Source organism: Armigeres subalbatus, chromosome 2 (genome assembly GCF_024139115.2).
Source record: "Armigeres subalbatus isolate Guangzhou_Male chromosome 2, GZ_Asu_2, whole genome shotgun sequence".
NCBI lineage: Eukaryota > Metazoa > Arthropoda > Insecta > Diptera > Culicidae > Armigeres > Armigeres subalbatus.
Genome location: NC_085140.1, coordinates 232,615,659 through 232,634,643, shown reverse-complemented (window position 1 = coordinate 232,634,643; position 18,985 = coordinate 232,615,659). Strand labels below are relative to the sequence as shown.

At 41.9% G+C, this 18,985-nt stretch overlaps 2 protein-coding genes across 2 annotated transcripts in view; both read right to left on the bottom strand.

Moving 5' to 3' along the window:
• Positions 1-751: 751 nt before the first annotated feature.
• The window catches only part of LOC134211883 (uncharacterized), a 33,290-nt gene continuing 15,056 nt past the window's right edge, over positions 752-18,985 (bottom strand). Inside the window, exon 2 of the mRNA XM_062689248.1 lies at positions 752-865. The gene's annotated coding sequence lies outside the window, so the exon portion shown is untranslated. The remainder of the gene's footprint in view (positions 866-18,985) is intronic.
• On the bottom strand, positions 1,312-2,082 carry LOC134209622 (uncharacterized). The gene has a single exon (XM_062685615.1). The coding sequence runs from the start codon at positions 2,080-2,082 to the stop codon at positions 1,312-1,314; it is 771 nt and encodes a 256-aa protein (XP_062541599.1).

Sequence of the window (18,985 nt, the reverse complement as noted above, 5' to 3'; positions counted from 1 at the left end):
TTTATCTAATGTTATCGTCCAGATGTTTTCTGATGATTTTTTTCCTGATATGCTTCTGATCTTGTTCCAAACTTCTTTTGGTGTTGTGTGTTCATTTATCTCAGAAGTGAATTTTTCCCACGATTTCTGTTTCTCTTCTTCGATGATTTTCCTTGCTTCGTATCTGTGTTTACGAAAGTTGTCGTGGATCATTTGGTAATCAGGGTGGTCAATAAGTGTGTTTTTATTTTCTGAGAGATTTTCGCCTTTGTTTCACTGCTTCCCGGGTGTTGGCATTCCACCAGGGTACGGATTTTTGATACCACTTCTGATGTTCTTGGGATTGATGCTAGTGCGGCATGTCTGATGTAAGTAGTCAGATCTTCTATTGAGTATTCCTCATTTGGGTTTATTTGATCTTCTAGAATCTCTTCGAATTTTTCCAGTCTGCGGAGTCGATTTTCCATTTGGGATATTGTTTGTTAGGGCAGTTGACCTGAATAGTTCCGATTTTAATGGAAAAATGATCGCTGCTATGCTGGTCGTTTATTATGGTCCAATCTAATTTTGATGCTAGTTCAGGGCTGCATATTGTTACATCGATTGCTGATGTGCTGTACATATCGTTTCTTTTGGCTGAGTGTATAAAGGTTGTTTGGCCATCATTTAGCGTTAATAATCCGTGGTCTTCTATTATTTTTATAATTTCTTTACCTCTGGAATCTTGGTGTTTCAAATCCCATTGCGCGTGGTGAGCGTTTAAGTCACCGGCCATTATTAGTGGCTTCGGTAAAGTGCATAGCACTTTGTCAAATTCTTTAGTATCCAATGTTATATTTGGCGGAATGTATATTGATGCGATTGTCATTTTGAAGGGTGTATTCACCTCTATAGCGATGATTTCAGGTCTGTTTGTATTTGTACTGGGGTGAAAGGGAATCCCTCCTTTATAAGCAAAGCTACACCTCCTTGACCAGATGGTCGATGCTCAAATATCGAGTTGTATCCTTTTATATTAAAAGCTGTCTTTGGGTTTGTCCTGGTTTCTTGTATGGCCAGGAAAAGAGGCTGATGTTCACTTATTAATAGTTGAAGTTCTGCGTGTTTGCTCCGTATACCGTTACAGTTCCATTGTATAAGCGTGGTCATATTCAGATTTGATTTTATTGTTGCTATTATCAGTTATCGTCGTTTAATTCCTCTGTTTCCATGTCTGAGGAATCCGTTTTTCTTTGTTTGTTGTTGTTTTTGTTGTTTATTCGGTTGCTTTTCCTTCTTGGTGTGCCTTCTCTGGTTTCTCTGTCGGGAGATGATTCGATCGGTTTGTCACATTTATTTATTTTTTCCATGTTTGTCTTTAGTTGTGATCGTTTTCTGGGTCTGCGGCTCAATGTTTTTTGTTAGTTTTTCTATTAATTCATCCTTTTTTTGCAGCTCGTTTGTTAGCTTGCCACAGTGCGTTTTCATTTCTTCGATATCTTTTTGCATTTTCTCTTCAGTGATCTTTAAATTCTTTTCTTTATCTTTGAGGTAGTTATACCAGTTTTTAATATTTGCTTCCTTTTCGTTGAGCGCTTCCATTCGTTCCGAAATAACTTTCATTTTTTCCGAGATAAAGCTCATTTTCTCCTCCAGCTCCTTTTCCCACTGTTTTCTTGCTTTTTCGACGATGGTTTGGACATCGCCTGTAACTTTTGCGTAACTTGGTTTTTCGTTGTTGTTGATAAGTTGTTTCCGGGCTGCGGTGTATGAGATGTTTTTATCCGTTTTTATTTTGATTATTTGCTGCTCTTGCCTGAAAATTGGACATGCCTTGCTGGTCGAGATATGATTATCGTCGCAGTTTATGCACTTTATTTCTTTCGAGCATTCATCACTTTCCAGGTGTGCCTTTTCGCCGCAGGTTCGGCAGCGTTCTTCTTTTTTGCAAAATTTACTAATGTGCTGATACTCGTAACACCGGTAGCATTGCGTTGGTCGGGGGTAGTACTTTTCGGTTCTGCAGACGCGGTATCCAATTTTCAGTTTTTCTGGCGGTGAAGGCTGGGAGAACGTGAGAATCACGACTCCGGTGTTGAATTTCGTTTTTTTGTCGTCGCTCATTCTGCTGATATGTTTAACTTAGGTTTGTTCTTATATCGTCTTCAGTATCGATTGCTAGCTCCCGACAGACAACGACAGCGCGGGACGTATTTCGTTTGGTATTCCAGCTGACGGTGATCGGTGTTCCATCTGCCAATTTCTTCATGTTTTCAACTAATTTCCTTGCATTTTTCTCATTCAGAATTACGGTCAACGAACCGTCTTTTCTGTTTAGCCAAATATCTTCATACCAGCAGTATGTCTCGAGTGACTTTGTCACGAGAAATATGCTGTGCTCGGTTATTGATCCATTTATTTTCTTCAATATCACATACCTATTTTGATTGGCACGATCGGGGGGAAACGCGTCCCCATTGTCACACTTTTGTCAGCTATGCGATTTTCACTGTTCACTCGTCACTCGCGGTGTATGGGCCGATACGTGGTTTGTAATTTGAGCGTTGGTTCAATTCGATTTATCGCTGCCTTCGCGGTGCACTTCTTAGGTTGAGAAGCGGATAATTAATTACGTCCGTTCTCAATGACGATCGCGGGAGTTATGGGTCGACAGGGTATGTTTAAGTAATTGTTCATGCTATTGTGTCTATGTTCTAAAACGTATTATATTTCTAGTTATCCTTTGAAAAAGGTCCAATACATGGGACCGATACGAGCTATGTCAAACTAGCCGACTTAATTGATTTAGACTGAGAAAGCCAACGTAAAAATCAATTCTATCAGTCGCAACCTCCTACAATTTTAAATTAACTTAATAAATCTTATGTCTCTTCTTTCATCGAATAACTCTACTCCGAGATGCGATAACCGCAAATTCAATCTTCCGGAAAATCTCCCAGATATCGCAAAAAGACGATTACTGTTTCATGGAGTACAACGTTGTGCCACCAGAATAGCGACAGGTGAATGTAACAGCTATTCAAAACCATGGGAAACCAGCGTCTGATAACAATTCATCACATAACTGATTCAATTCATACTGATTGCCGAATTATTAGAGAAAATGATCCTTTCAAGAATCGACCATTGGGTAGAACAAAATGCATAAGGGTCTGTTCACAAATTACGTAACGCTTTTGGGGGAAGAGGGGAGGACCAACTTGCGTTATACTTTGTTAAACTAAAAGGTGGGGGAGGGGTGGGTACTAGCAAATGTTACGCATAACGCGAATAAAAGTTTATCTAAGAAGTTTTTTTAATCACTGATTGAAGTAATTGCCAATATATCTTAATCACGACGATGAATACGTACCAACCTTTCCTCTTTACTACCATACTACGCATAATTGTCCCATGCTAGTCTTTGTATTTTTTTACTTTTTATCAGTGCAGGCTATTTTGATGTTTTTTTTTGGAATCCTAAAAAACAGCAAGTTTTGTTCGAATAATTGTTGCTAAATTTGGAAGTATTTTCATTCTAAGCAATTTTGCATCTTAGCTCAGCCACAGAAACAGTCCCATTTAAAAATGATTTGTCTACCGTTATCGTTTTAGTCATTACAGTCCCGCTAAACTAAAATTTCAATGGTCATGGTCGCAATTCTATTTAAGTTTTTTACTAGCTGCATTCTTGATATCCTTGGTTTTAATCATGTGCCGTTTCTATTCTAACAGTTTTCAATAAATACCAAAACCCACATGCTTCAGAGAGAAAAAAATGGATTTAAAATTTTCTCAGTTACGCGTTATATGGGGGAGGGAGGGGGTGCGAAAAACGTTACTTTTTGTTACGAGGGGGAGGGTGGGGTCAAAAACTCGGATTTTTGTGTTACGTAATTTGTTAACAGACCCTAAGTCTAAAATACTCAGTTTGTTTTTCGAAAAGGTAAAGGAACAAACGATTGTCTAGCGTTGCTGTCTTCAGATATACAGCTGTCCGTTGAGCACAGGGAGCAATTGGCTTTAGTATTCTTAGGCTTTAGTCCGATTCACGAATTAAAATCAAATTAATCATAAGAATGACAGTTCAATAATTTTCAAATAACCCTGCTCACAGAGCAAGATTACTTTTGATAGATATTGAAGCATTTTTAATAGATGTTTTGTTGGTCTTGCAGCACTAGCCATTCTTGTGACCGATTATCCGATATTTTGAATATTTTTTTGTACAATTCGCCTTGATTGAGCATGTTTCGAATTTTTTTAATAAGTGTTTCAATGATTTTGTTTTTAATTAGTCTAGAGGTACTATCAAGCAAAATGCTTTGCGTTTACTGTCTCGTGGTTGATTATTATATTTGGTCAAGTATATTTCAGTGCATTTTGATATGAGGTAAATCTGTCATTAGGAATGTATTATTCTGTTGGTAGAAAATATGAGGAAGTTTTGCGCTCTCTTGAGTAAGAGTTTAGTAAATTCAACTCAGAATTTTCCCTTCTCCTAAGAAAAATAAGAATAAATAAATTTTTTGTCAGAAAAATACATAAACTTTACACTCGGCACTCTGACAACTTCCAGAAATAGTCGAATGGGCCTCCTCCAAGTTTCATGTTTAAGTCCCTTACTTTATCATTTCTATTTTAAAGATATTGGCAATTATTTGGATGGACAATGCACGCTAAGACAACTTGCAGATGATGCCATCGTCTCTCTGAGAGGTCCATGTGCATATGTCTTGCAAGGACCATTGCAAACTACCCTCAATAATCTGACTGTTTGGGCCAGACATTTACTGCCGTAATCTGGAAAAGTGACGTAACAGCCATTTTACAACATGCATGTTTTTCATTTTTCTGTTAAAGAGCTTGATGAGTAGCACTCGTTAACACCATTTTTAGAAAATGGCGTATACGTCATTTTTTCAGATTACGGCAGTTTAGGGATCAGGTTTTTATCGAAAAAACTCAGTTGGCTGTGTTAACTAAGAAGCGGTGCCCTGTTCAGCTAAAAATAAAGCTGCTGGAATTTTACATCTACCTATTTTTATCTCCTAAATACCTTGGGGTCGTGTTCGATTCTAAAGGTACCTGTAAACTCCATTTTGAATACACTGGAGTCGGTTTTTACGCGGGGGATACGTTCCGCGTAAATAAAAATCGTAAAAAACGCGTAAATCCCAAAAACCGAATAAAAAACGACTTCACTAGAAATCGATTCTTTTGTGGTTTTCACGTGTTTGCTCCGGTCAAGTAAGGGCAAGTAAGTACTTACAGAATACTGCACGTCGGTTCGGTCGTCAAAAATCCACGCGATCCTCCACAGTTTGCATATGCCATCGGGCATGCATGGTGACTATTGTCCATTAGAGTGATTCAAATTTTGACTTTTTTGTCCTCGATGCTTAAACGATTGCATTTGCCATTTTTCACTCTATTGTGATATGCTCGGTTCATAGACACGTCGAACGTTCTGGTATCGTTGTAGTTTGTGCGGTCGGGGAGTAAATCAAAAGATATGCGTTTGATCGTGTTCCTGCTCGGTGTGCAGGTAGTTAGTTTTTTTTTCTAATTTGTGCGGCCGAATCATGGTTAGGTAAAATCACTGTGTATAAAGAATGGCATGGACGTATCGCTTATAAGATAATTATCAGAGTGAATCCAGATCCAACGATGCCTACCAACTAACAGATTATCCTTCCTATGGTTTTTGTGGAGACGCAGAGGTCAACACGGTCTTCAAATAGCAAAAACCACCTACTAATATTCCTTCCCTCTTCCTAACTGACTACAAGGACGTTGCCGGCGCTGTTATTGATCATTTGAATATTAGAGTCACTGAAACTTGCACAATGAGAATGCTTGAACAATACCAGTCAATCATTCAGTTGATTCTTTGTGCAATTTCACTGATTCTGGTCAATCACGTAGTAGCAACCACAGATATGTGTAGTCAATCAGAGCTAAGCCAAGTTAAGCTCATTTCTAACTTTACACTATTTACTTCACACATTGTACTTCTTACTTATCTCTCCTCGTTTCTCACTTCTAACATCTTAAATCCCACTCATCGTACCTAATTTCTCAGTTGTTACTTCTCATTTCTCAATCTTGTTTCTCGCTTCTTCCCACTTTTCATTTATCACTTTTCGCTTTCGCTTCTCACTTCTCCCTTCTCACATCTCTATCTTCTCACATCTCTATATCTTCTCGCCTCTCACTTGTCACTTCTCATTTCTACCTTCTTACTACTCACTTCACAGTCCTCATTTCTCTCTTCTTGCTTCTCACATCTCACATATTACTTCTCATTTCTCACTTATCACACTTCTCACTTCTTACATATTACTTTTCAATTCTCACTTGTCACTTGTCACATCTAACTTCTCACTACTCACTACGCACTCACATCTCACTTCTTACTTCTCACTTCCTCACTTCTCGCTTCTCACTTCACACTTCTTACTTCTTACTTTCCCCTTCTTGCTTCTCGCTTTTCACATTTCACATATTACTTTTATTTCTCTCTTTTCACTCTCCCTAGCGGCTGTGGCCACATGACCTTCGGGATTGACGGCCTTCGTTCTAATGACCTAGCATCGTAGGTACCTTTATTATATACTGTTAGTGTTTTCTATTGAAAAGGACTATGAATATTTTTTCGAAAACCGCGTAAAATCCGAAATCCACGGAAAAAACGACTTTTGAATAAATCAACTTTTAACGATTTTCACGTGATTTCAAGACATTTTTGAAAAATGGCGTGAAAAAATATTTTTTTTTTGAAATTCGCGTAAAAAACCGCGTAAATCCATAAAACCACGCAAAAAATACGCATATAAAAAAAGTCGCGTTCAAAGCGAGCCCAGTGTATTTGATAAAGAAATGCCGAAAAATGTTCCATTTTCTATGTTCTATCTCCGGAACATGGGGGGGATCACCCGGAAGACTCCATCAAACTCAATAAACAACCATTCTCTCTGTTCTAGACTACAGCTCTTTCTGCTTTCTCTCAGCAGCTGATTGCCACCTAATCAAATTGGAAAGAATACAGTATCGTCTTTTGCGTATTGCCATTGACTGTATGCATTCAACGCATAACATAACCGTTTACTGGGAGCTCTCACTAAGAATACTCATCAAATGTAGAACAAGTAAAATACTTGACTTAGAAAACTTCGAAAACAGAGTCTGAGAGTCTATCTCAACTACATTTCTTCGGATCTTTGTCTTCCATGTTATACTCCCTCTCGATTTCACTTCACCAACAACAGTTTCTCAATTGGATACGATCTGCCCATGAAACATGCTATTCAAATTACTATTTTTTGTTTAACCACCTTCCGAAAACTTCAGGAATCGTGTTCGGTCAATGATGCTGAACTGGCAGCAATGAACTTTGCTCATTCAAGATTGCCTTTGTTTAGGTCACATATCACTGCTTAATCTAAGGCAATGAGAAAGCGGACTCGCTAGCAAAGGTAGATGCACAGGAAGGTGAGGTTTTTGTTGGACAATTCTTTTTTATGTCTTTATTGGGGAGACTTTCAGCCCAAGGCTGGCTCGTCAGTACTCTTCAGAGTTGGCAAAGGAATTGGACACACAACGAATATGCACGGTGGCTATTTTCCATAATTCCAGAAGTTTATTTGCGAGCGTGGTTCAGAGGTGAGGACTTAAGCCGAAGCTTTATTCGCTTTTGTCCATTGTCCAATCATCACTACCGCCATCGGGGGTGACAATGGGTCATCGCTCTTACTGGCAGTCTGGAGGTCGTACAGCAAAATCGTTCAAAAAGGTCTCTTATATTTTAGTCTTCTTGCCCTCAGGTACGTTCAATCTATTCTACAAGCATTCTAAGTAGTTGAAACAGCTACCCATTCTCACCCCCATTTGACCCATTGTCACCCCCGACGACAACATCAACGATTTATGGGAGTCGATCCATGGAGCGGTGAGCACAACAGCACGAGAAGTGGTAGGCACTGCACAGAGGCGACCCAGGACGGGTTGGTTCGATGTGGAGTGCCAGAGAGTGACAGACGAGAAGAACGTTGCCAGAAGCCGGATGTTGGTGTCAGGTACCCGATCGAATAGAGATCGGTACAAGGAAGCAAGAGCAGCCGAAAAACGAACCCACCGCAGGAAAAAAAAGAGTACGAAGAACAAGTGATTAGTGAGGCGCAGAAAAAAATGGAGCAGAACGATATGCGGAGGTTTTATGAGTCTGTCAATGGCGTGCGGAGAAAGACAGCGCCATCTCTCGTCATGTGCAACGACCAACAAGGGAATTTGCTGACAGATAAAACTGAAGTGGCTGCCAGGTGGAAGTAACACTTCGAGACTTTGTTGAATGGAGGAAGTGACGGTGCATCGGAGAACAGAATAAATATTAGCGACGATGGACAAGCTGTGGAATCACCTACACTAGATGAGGTTAAAAAGCTGTCAAAGAGCTGAAAAACAATAAGGCTGCGGGGAAGGACCAGCTCCCGGCTGAACTTCTCAAACATGGCAGTGAGCAGCTTTACGAAGTTCTGCACCATATTATGTCGAAAATATGGGAAGACGAGGAAATGCCTGCTAGCTGGTTGGACGGCCTCATTTGCCCTCTCTTTAAGAAAGGGCACAGACTAGAGTGCGCCAATTACCGAGGAATAACCCTCCTTAATTCGGCGTACAAAATTATGGCCCGTATTCTGTTCAACAGATTGAGACCGCTTGAAGAGTCCTTCGTCGGCGAATACCAAGCAGGTTTTCGTGAGGGCCGATCAACGACGGATCAAATGTTTACCCTAAGACAAATCCATGATAAATTCCGGGAGTACAACTTGCAGACACATCATCTGTTTATTGATTTCAAGGCGGCGTACGATTCAGTGAAACGGAATGAATTATGGCAAATTATGCTTGAACATGGTTTTCCGGCGAAACTGATACGGCTGATTCGTATAACGTTGGATGGATCGAAATAAAGTGTAAGGGTTGCGGGTGAAATATCGACGTCATTTGATACCTTAGATGGATTAAAGCAGGGTGATGCACTCTCGAACCTACTGTTCAATATAGCGCTCGAGGGAGCGATTAGGAGAGCTGGTGTGCAAAGAAGCGGTACCATTTTCACAAAATCGCATATGCTCCTGGGATTTGCGGACGATATCGATATTATCGGAATTGATCGCCGTGCCGTGGAAGAGGCTTTTGCGCATTATAAGAGGGAGACAGCGAGGATTGGACTCACGATCAATACCAGCAAAACGAAGTACATGGTCGCTGGCAATCAACGTGGGTTCATTAGTGGTGGTGGTAGCGAAATAGTGCTGGATGGTGAAAAATTTGAAGTGGTAGAAGAATTTGTGTATCTTGGAACATTAGTGACGTGCGATAATGATGTTACCCGCGAGGTGAAAAGGCGTATTGCAGCTGCAAATAGGGCTTATTACGGACTTCGTAACCAGCTTAAGTCCCGTAGTCTGCAAACGAAAACAAAACTCGCGCTGTATACTACTCTGATTCTTCCGGTGGCTTTATATGGCCATGAGACATGGACGTTAAAGAAGGCTGATCGTAGAGCTCTCGGAGTGTTTGAGCGTAAGGTACTGCGGACAATACTCGGCGGTGAACAGGAGAACGGTATCTGGCGGCGTCGCATGAATCACGAATTGTACCAGGTGTATAAAGGGCTGGATATTATTAAGCTTATACAACACGGCAGACTACGGTGGGCTGGTCACGTTGTTTGTATGCCGGAAGAACGACAAGCGAAGATAATATTTAGTAGAGAACCCGGAAGAGGCAGCAGGCTTCGTGGAAGGCCGCGTACACGATGGCTTTTTGCAGTTGAAGAGGACCTGAGGGCGCTCAATATTCAGGGCGACTGGAAGCGATTGGCCCAGGATCGAGTCCAGTGGAGAAGGATACTCCATTCGGCGTAGGTTCATCGAAGAGCTGTAGCCCATCAAGTATCAAGTAGTACATCTGTACAGAATAAACCTTGTCGATAGCAACTTATGTAGGTACAGAGTTGGTTACGATGACATCGATCACGTAGTTATGTTCTGCTCGGAAAATTACGCCTCCAGAGAGCAATTATTGGATACCCTTGTGGTCCGAGGTTAACAACCCGAGGTGTTTTGGGAGATCGTGATCACCATCGTGTGATCGTGTCACTTCGCTTCTAAACATATTCGGCTCTGCACAGTCAATTTTCGGAATGAATATGGGTCAGTGAGTATTTATTTGAATTTCACAAATTATTATTGTAAAACTGAACACATTTTAGATAATTTAAATAAATACACGCATAGATCTAATCCTGACGTTCAATTGAGGGGCATTTTTAGCGGCAAATATAAGTATAATCAAGGCTAATTATGTTTTTTTTCGCGCGCGGTTTCCATATTCAGTGGTAATCAATTGAATGAATCTATGAAGCAGTAAACTGAGTAAGTCATTCTATATTTTGGATAATCAAAACATGATTGTCAAAAGTCGGAACGAATTTGCTTCATGAAGCTGAATATTTCATGCTCTGATCGTGATATTGTTTACTTGTTGGCCATTTTAGTTTTCTTTGTTCTTCTGATATCAAAATCTAACATTATGTTTTTTCTCTTTTTTAAGGTTTTGTTTTGTTTAGTCGCCCCACATCGTCCCGGATGAAAAATGTCTAGATGATCAGCCGAAATTATCTGATCCCGAATCTTTCATCCTTAAAATTTAATATTGTTAACCTAAACTCGAGTCACCACGAGTACGAAACACCCGGTTAATGGCAACAAGGAACAGCGTCATCGCTAGAACGAAAATCCGGTCTCCACTAGGGATGTTCTCGAATCCTAGTTACCGATTAGGGCTTGGATGGAGCACCCTGTGAGGAAATGACAAAACCAAGGATGTTGCTGAAAATTACGGCCTTGTTTAACTGCTGGAGGACGAAGTGTGTCCAACTGTCCAAGTCCTGTTGAAGGGGTTTGTCACTTTCGATTTAGTAAAAAAATAGGTCTATTGACGTAGAAAATCCGGTGTATCGTTTCATCGTACTGACGCCCCTGACCTCCTAGTCGCTAGATTTTACATCACATGTTGTTCCTAAATAATTATTTTATTCTTTACATGTTATCTATATCATTTACTCATAGTGGCGAGCCATCGTTACATACAGTTTGTCAATTGACGTCAGTATCGTTTCTGATTAACTATTTCAATCTTGTTTGTTACAAATTGGATCCCGTTGCCAATGAGAACTATATTCATTAACTCTGATACTAAGTGACAAGTTCAAAATTGATAGAATTTAACCCGTTGTCGTGCTAAATGTTAAACACTTCCAGCGCAATAAATTGACTGTTGGAAATATTTTGATTGTCACAGAGCATCTGCAATCACGAGAAAGCCAGCACTTGACTACGAATACCAAACTGCTTGACTGAGTCAAGAGCGCACAGGACCGAAACAATCCACCTTTATTTCCCGTTGGTTTAAATTCTTGTCGCAATGAATCCAGAGAAGCTATAATTTTTCTTTTATTATGGTAATTATTTTCACTTGATCTCCCGCTGCTCCCGTGTCGTCGCTCGCATCCGTGTCCTGCTGCCGGTGGAACGTTTACAATGGAAAATATTTCGGGTCCTGCGTCCCGGCTTTGGGTGGAAGCGTTCTGTTGCTGCCGAAGCGGATGTTTGGATGGGAAGATACGATGTGCTGCTGGTGCCAGCGAAAGCAATGAGGTGATGAAACAGCGCAAAGATTGGCATTACACGGGAGCAAAAGTGGAATGTTAACAAGATAACAAGGTTTGTGCCGGAGCGTCATAATTTTCATATTCCCGTTTTAAAAGCTTGTTAATTAAAATTATTGCATTCCTGATACTACTAACGAGCGGTACAGGGTAGGTGGAACGAAACCAACGTCACAAGTCGTCATTGTTGATTAGCCTTATTAAGATTGCTGAGGAATTTGCTAATCGCTCTTGTTGGGATGCATTACATATAGTGTGGAATGTAATCGTTGTCTGGAGTTGATTAAATTTAGTTCAATTAAATTCAGCGAGACTGCTCATTCAGAGAATGTGCCATAAAACAAGGGTGGATCGGGCGTATCGTAAATGTTGAAACAGTCACACTCCAGAAACAAATTAAGCCGAATTCCCATTCATCGCTCAGTTGTATAAAAAGCCACTATTCTCTACTCCATGAATAATGTAATTGGCCATTATTCCCATTCCCTGAGACTGTGTAATTATAATTAATGTGTAAACGTAAAATGAATCCCAACTAAGCGGTTCATTGTGCATATATTTCATGCAAATAATGGCTCATTTTTATCTTGTACAGGGGTAGGTGTAAGATAAAACCCCTTGATTACGGTCGCCGATGCCCAAGCGTTGCGTTAAATTGGGTTGAACAATTTTGATATTATTGAAAAGAACGTCCCATTATTTATGTACATATGGTTCTTTATCAGAATCTGTATTAAGTGATTTAGGATTTAGCTTGTTTTTCAGCAATAATAGGGATTAGAAGCAGGCTAATTCTTCCTTGGTGGCTACAAAAGCTTGTACTGCCTCTCCTCTTTGGGGCTTTATGAGCTGTGAAATGAAAACAGTTATTAAATAAAGGATTTCTGATACGTACGAAACAGCGCTTCGCCGCTACACTACTGGGGCCAAACCTAGATTGAACCTCACAGTCGTTGGAATGAGGAGATAGATCACAGGTATCTTCATCCAAGTTCTTGTACAAATACGATTACAAGATTTTACGATACGATTTAACGTACGATTTTTGTCGATCTCAAACAACCACGAAGGAAAGCCATACGCTTTTTGATCTGTCAGTTGTTTAGATAGTGGTGATTTGAATCATTCAGTTTATCAAGTGAGGAAGGCTGCCATGCCTAATACACTTCTCGATTTTTATTTATTGAGTAGCGTGAGGCTTTTTGTCATGCAAGAGATGGATAATTATGATAAAAGCAAAACTCACAAGTCTAACAAAAATAAATGATGATGTGCTGAAATATCAATGAAAGCATTATAAAGGTTTTCAAATACTACAAGCATCCTCCAACCTGAAGAAATCTTTCTTTCGAGTATGCAAGGGTGAGAAATAATGGCGATAATGATAACGATAATGATGATGACATCAAGTTTTCCCCATCTTTCGGTGAGGACTAGCGAGGGATTGAAAATAGACAGCTCATATTGATTCGGTAGCTCTGCCGGTGGATTGCTTCTAACGTTTTTCGTACGTTGGGTTTTATGACTCTCGCAAACCAATTACGTAATTAAATGCCGGGGCAAGCTCAAAAGTTTCTCCAACTTCTTCCGCCGAGTAGATCGGTTCGTGTAGAAAAGATATTTTAATTATTTTATGTGACCCAAAAGGCAGCTCGGTTTACGGCTCCGTTTGCAAGGTCGAACCGAGCGAGTGCGGGAGGAATCAGTGTGGAAAAACTTTTCGATCCTTATGTGTAACACATAAAGCTCACCTTGCTCCCTGGTGGCGCACGAGGAAGTTCGTGTGGAAAAGAACCGCTTTTTATTTAGTGTTTAGTTAAGAATTCATTTTGATAAAGTTTTGATTTATGCTTCAAATTTTCCTTCTTTGTTACTCGTTCCGTACTACGGACTTTTTGCTATGCTGGTCTCCCTTGTGGCTCGATTGAGTTAGTAAATAAAATTATGCTACCTTCTGCACTGAAGTGTATGAGTCAATTAATAAAACATTTGAGGCACACCTAAGTTTTCAATAAATGCGGTTTTGAAATTCAATGACTGTAACAACTGCAGACAATAAACCAATGAGGTCCTAATCTATCCATCAGGTGGTGTTACTGCCCATCTCATAGGCAAACAAGCCTTACTTAATAATAAAAATAATAATGCCATAACATTACAAACAAGCTTCAAGACACCATTCTAAGACCATTTCAGTCAGAATTATTCAATAATTACGGAATTATCTCCTCCTTGGTTTAGGTCGAGAACATGCAACGTGTGACACAAACAATGCATCGAGCCAATGCAGTTCATACATCCAACCAACGCCACAATATTCAAAATCTCCGTTCTGAATCGACTGACAGCTCTTAGCAAAAAGTTTTTAAAATTCAACGCCGTGTAAAATTACAAACAACCACCGCACATGAACCGCAGTGACCTCTATATTTACATACGTTGGTCCCCGCAGCCAACCCGCGACAAGTTTGTTGTCGGGGTGAGTTTTAGGTGTTCACAGCATCACAGTACTATACTGAGGCTATAGTCTCTACTGCAGCCGTTGGTTTGGTCGAATCGCCACCACCGCTGCATTCTTCGACATGATCTGTTGACCTGCGGTTTTCACCGCATTTCAAATATTATAATCCCGGCATATATCTTTATTAAAGAAACTTTCAGCCCAAGGCTAGCTCGTCTCGTCGGCATATCTTATCGTGATGTTGTCCAGGGTCATGTCCATGCCGCTGACAAGCAGCATGCCATTTCGATTAACATCGAATCGCGGGCAAGCAAACATCACCATAGAATCGGTCCATGCATTTCGGGCACTCCGCAAATTCTGCAAACCCGAATCTATGCAAGAATTTGTAAAACGATCGAAATGTTCAGTCAACACCTGTGTAAGGTGAAAGTTGATCTAACCATGCTTTCTATTAACCCAACTTGACACATCCGATATCAGTTTGACTGTGGTTTTCCATGCTCTTTGCCATTTGAGCAGTGAGGCTGCTCTCTTGACCGGTCGCACATGCACCGAGTCCCTATCGTTGAAGCACTCTACGTCATCCTCCAGGGATATGTCTATCGGCATCATCCCAGCAATGACGCACACCGCATCATACAATACTGTGGGGTATGCGTTTACAACCCGCAAACATGTCCGCCGGTGTACCCTGATTAATTTCTAAACATTGTCCCCGGCCCTTAGTAATTTTGACCATATTGGTAATTATTTCGGATAATAGACAATGCTATACCCGGTATGTTTGTCCGAAAAGCTTTCGGCGCTGGGTCAGGACGTTCGAAGCGTCAGACGCACCAAGACCGGTGAAATGATCTTGGTTCTGAAACACGGAGCGCAGGCTAGTGGGACTGACTACAGGAAGCTGGCCCAAGAGGTCTTGGGTTACGACGCCGAGGTGAAGTCGTTGGGGGCGGAAGTGACCTTTCAGTACAAGCAACTGGACGAGGTCACGAACGCGGATGACGTCGTCTCTGCCGTCAGAGACCAGTGCGGTACTGAGGTCGAGAAGAACTCGAGGCGATCCCTTTGGAATGCAGGTCTATCGTAGGTTACCGGTTGCGGAAGCCAAAATGGAGCGTGAGAGGTTGAAGATCGACTGGTCAGTATGGCCAGTGTGCAAACTCCAGCCGCCCTCAGTGGACTGCCTAGCCAACACAAAATCGCATATGCTAGCGAATAAGTGTACAAGGTGGAGGCGATATAGGCACATTGTTCCATTTGACTGCGTGCAAAATGCACGTATATGGCCTCCACTTTGTATACTTATTCGCTATGATATATGATCTTGTGTTTGCTGGGTGGTGCTACCGGTACTTAGAGTTGGGGCACAAGTTCTACAACTGTCCTGTCGATAACGGCAATTGGGTGGCGGACGGGTCTAGGATGGCGGCTATTTGCACGACGGGACGGTACCCGATCCGTACACTCCAAGATCAATGGTGTGTTCTATTGTAGCTGCTATGCCCCACCAAGGTGACCATTAGAATGGTTCAAACAGATGATCAATAGGCTGACCTAGTGGGTCGTAAGCCAGTGGAATTTTAGCAGGAGATTTTAACGCTTGGGCAGTGGAGTGGGCAGTTGCTGCACCAATTGAAGGGGTCAAGCGTTACTAGAGGCGCTAGCGAAGCTCGACGTAGTGCTAGTGAAAGATGGTTCCGCTAGCACGTTCAGAAGAAACGGGGTATAGTTATGGATTGACGTAACGTTTGTTAGTACTGGTCTGGTACCAGTCTTGGACTGGAGGGTGGACGACGGTTACACCCATAGTGATCATCTAGCAATTCGCTTCAAGATCAACTATGGAGTGCAACATCTGAGGTCCGAGAATCCCTGTCAGGTCTGTGGGTGGAGAACCAATCACTACGACAACGAAGTTTTCATAGCGCCCCTGGGACTGGAAGGCAACACTGAAGGTCTGTCCTATCACGCACGTCCCAAGCAACACCACTTGTTTCTCAGTGAGTAACAACAACTGTAGTGTGACTTACTAAAGGTCGGAGTTATGCACAACCCGTCGTATTTGGAACTCCTTTGTGACACAAAAAGCGCAAGAGGTGGAGCCTATTTGCAACATCTTGCGGCTACAATGAAAATAAAAACACAAAAATCAACCGGGAATTGAACCATGGACCTAGAGATTTCTAATCTTATACTATAACCATCACACCATGAGCTCTATTTGGATACTCTGCTATGAGTGCACTACATAAACAACAAAGTCATTTGTAACTTCATTGTACCTTATACGGAACAAGCAGGCGACTGTCAAAAATAAAATGCTGCTCAGCTGAGCTCAAAGTGTTTTGCAACATATCAGAAACATTGTCGTAACATCAATGAACCGAAGAGTTATTAATACTGCAACTTATCTGTTTTGTCTCTGATATGAAACACATTGCATTCTAAATCACCCAAGAAGTCAGATGCGTGGCATATTGCAACGCCACTTAAACGTAAATGAAACATTGTAGGTTTCTGAAACTGGAAAGTGGCTTTAATGTGACTCGATGTATTGCCAGTGTCTTCAATGCAATTTTTTAGGAACAAACAGCTATTTGAAAGATGTTGCGCGTGCTGCTTGGGGTGTAACGCCACCATGCCGAGGTAAGCCCTGCCCAGAAATAGCAGACGCCCGGTATACTGGTGGAGTACCGAAATTGCGGCCCTTTGATCAACCTGCCTCAAGGCTAGACGAAGGATGCAACGTGCCCGCACCGATGATGAAAGAAAGGACCGCCGTGAAGTGTTTCGAGCTGTGAAACTGGCTTTTAACAAAGCCATCAAGATCAGTAAGAGAGCGTGTTTCGACAACCTATGCGAAGGAGCCATCGCGAATCCTTGTGGTGACGCCTACAGGATAGTGATGGCCAAGACCAAAGGGAGCTCTTCACTTCCAAACAGTCCCCGGATAGGTTGGCGAGGATTATCGAAGTAGTCTTTTCATCCCGAGCCACAAATCCCTGGCCTCCTGCAATATGAGTGCGGCCGAAATAGTGGCTCCGATGACGAACGAAGAGTTACTCGCGGTTGCCTAATCCTTGGTGACAGCTCCAGGGCCTAATGGAGTTCCGAACAGTGCTCTCAAGGCAGCAATCATAGCGAACCCGAACATGTCCAGGCTAGCTATGCAGAGATGCTTTGATGAGTATAGATTCCCCGAAAAATGAAAAAGGCAGAAATTGGCGTTGTTGCCGAAGGCCGGGAAGCCGCCGGGTCGACCCATCGCCGCAAAGACCAATCTGTCTTATAGACACGACGGGCTAGAGAGGATCATCCTCAACAGGCTGACCCCGTACTCAGAGGGTACGAACGGCCTGTCTAGCAAACAGTTCGGTTTTCGCAAGCGTAAGTCCATGTTGGACGCTATTAACTCGGTGGTAAAGACCACCGAGATAGCGATCCAACAGAAAAGGCGAGGTATTCGATGCTGTGCGTTAGTGACACTTGATGTGAAGAACACATTCAACAGCGCAAGCTGGGATGTCATCGCGCTCTCGTTACCCCAAGCAGCTAATGCAACATCTTCAAAATAGCTGCTTGTATCTAATAAATTGCATTGAAGATTCTGGAAATACTTTAAATCTCACTAAAGCTACTTTACAGTTTCAGAAACACACAATGTTTCAGTTCCGTTTCACCAATATCGCAACCTGCCTCTCAAATGACTTCTTGGATGGTCGTCAAAACAAAACAGGAAGCAAAACAGATTAGTTGCACAAACAAAATAACAACTCGGTGCACTACAGTTGACACAATGTTTCTGAATTGATTCAAAGCACTTTGTGCTAAGCTGCAGCTCACATTTATTTTTATCAGTACCGCATGTTCCCTTAGAGGCACAATATAGTTACAAATAACTTTGTTTATATGCTGCACATGTAGGCAGAATCTTCAAATAGAATTGGTGGTATGATGGTTGGAGTTAGAAATTGCAAATATGAAGGTCCATGGTTCAATTCTCAATTGGTTTGTTTTTTGCGCATTTTGTGTTACAAAGAAGTTCCACATACGACGCGCTGTGCATAATTCAGACCTTTAGTAAGTCACATCACAGTTGCTGTTACTCATTGAGAAACAAGTGATGCTGCTTGGGACATCGGCTTAGCCGTCGATGGGCCTGTACCGGATTTTAGAAAGCTATTTCCAGAACAGTGTAGGTACTATTATACTAGACCGATACCGGTCAGAGAAGCATTCCTCTAACCGCAGGAGTTCCGCAAGGTTCCATTCTGGGCATGGTATTATGGAACCTTATGTATGATGGGGTATTGAAGCTAAAGTTCCCTTCTGGTATTAAGATCGTCAGCCTCGCCGATGACGTAACCTTGGAGATCTACGGGGAGTCAATTCCCGGGGTAGGACTGACCGCAACACACGCGATCAGCACAGTGGAGGATTGGATGAGCGCTAGAGGCCTGGAGCTCGCTCAACATAAGACTGCGGTGGTTATCGTCAACAACCGCAAGTCGGTTGAGCATGCAGTGATTCACGTGAGTGAGGTCGCGATCGCATCAAAGCGGAGTTTGAAGCTCCTTGGGGTCGTAATAGACGACAAGCTGACCTTCGCCAGCCATGTTGACTATGCGTGCAAGAGGGCTTCGACTGCTGTTGCGGCATTATCGAGGATGATGTCCAACAGTTTCATGGTGTGTGCTAGTAGACGTAGGCTACTGGCAGACGTTGCCGTATCTAGCTCTGGGGGTAACCAGTTATCATTGGAAGCAGGACAGCACGTACCGCTTGATGTGTCTCAGAGTGATATCTACATACCGCATGATACC

What these genes read in the sequence shown, in the direction of transcription:
- LOC134209622 (XM_062685615.1), bottom strand. Translation starts at nt 2,082, where the DNA reads ATGAGCGACGACAAAAAAACGAAATTCAACACCGGAGTCGTGATTCTC.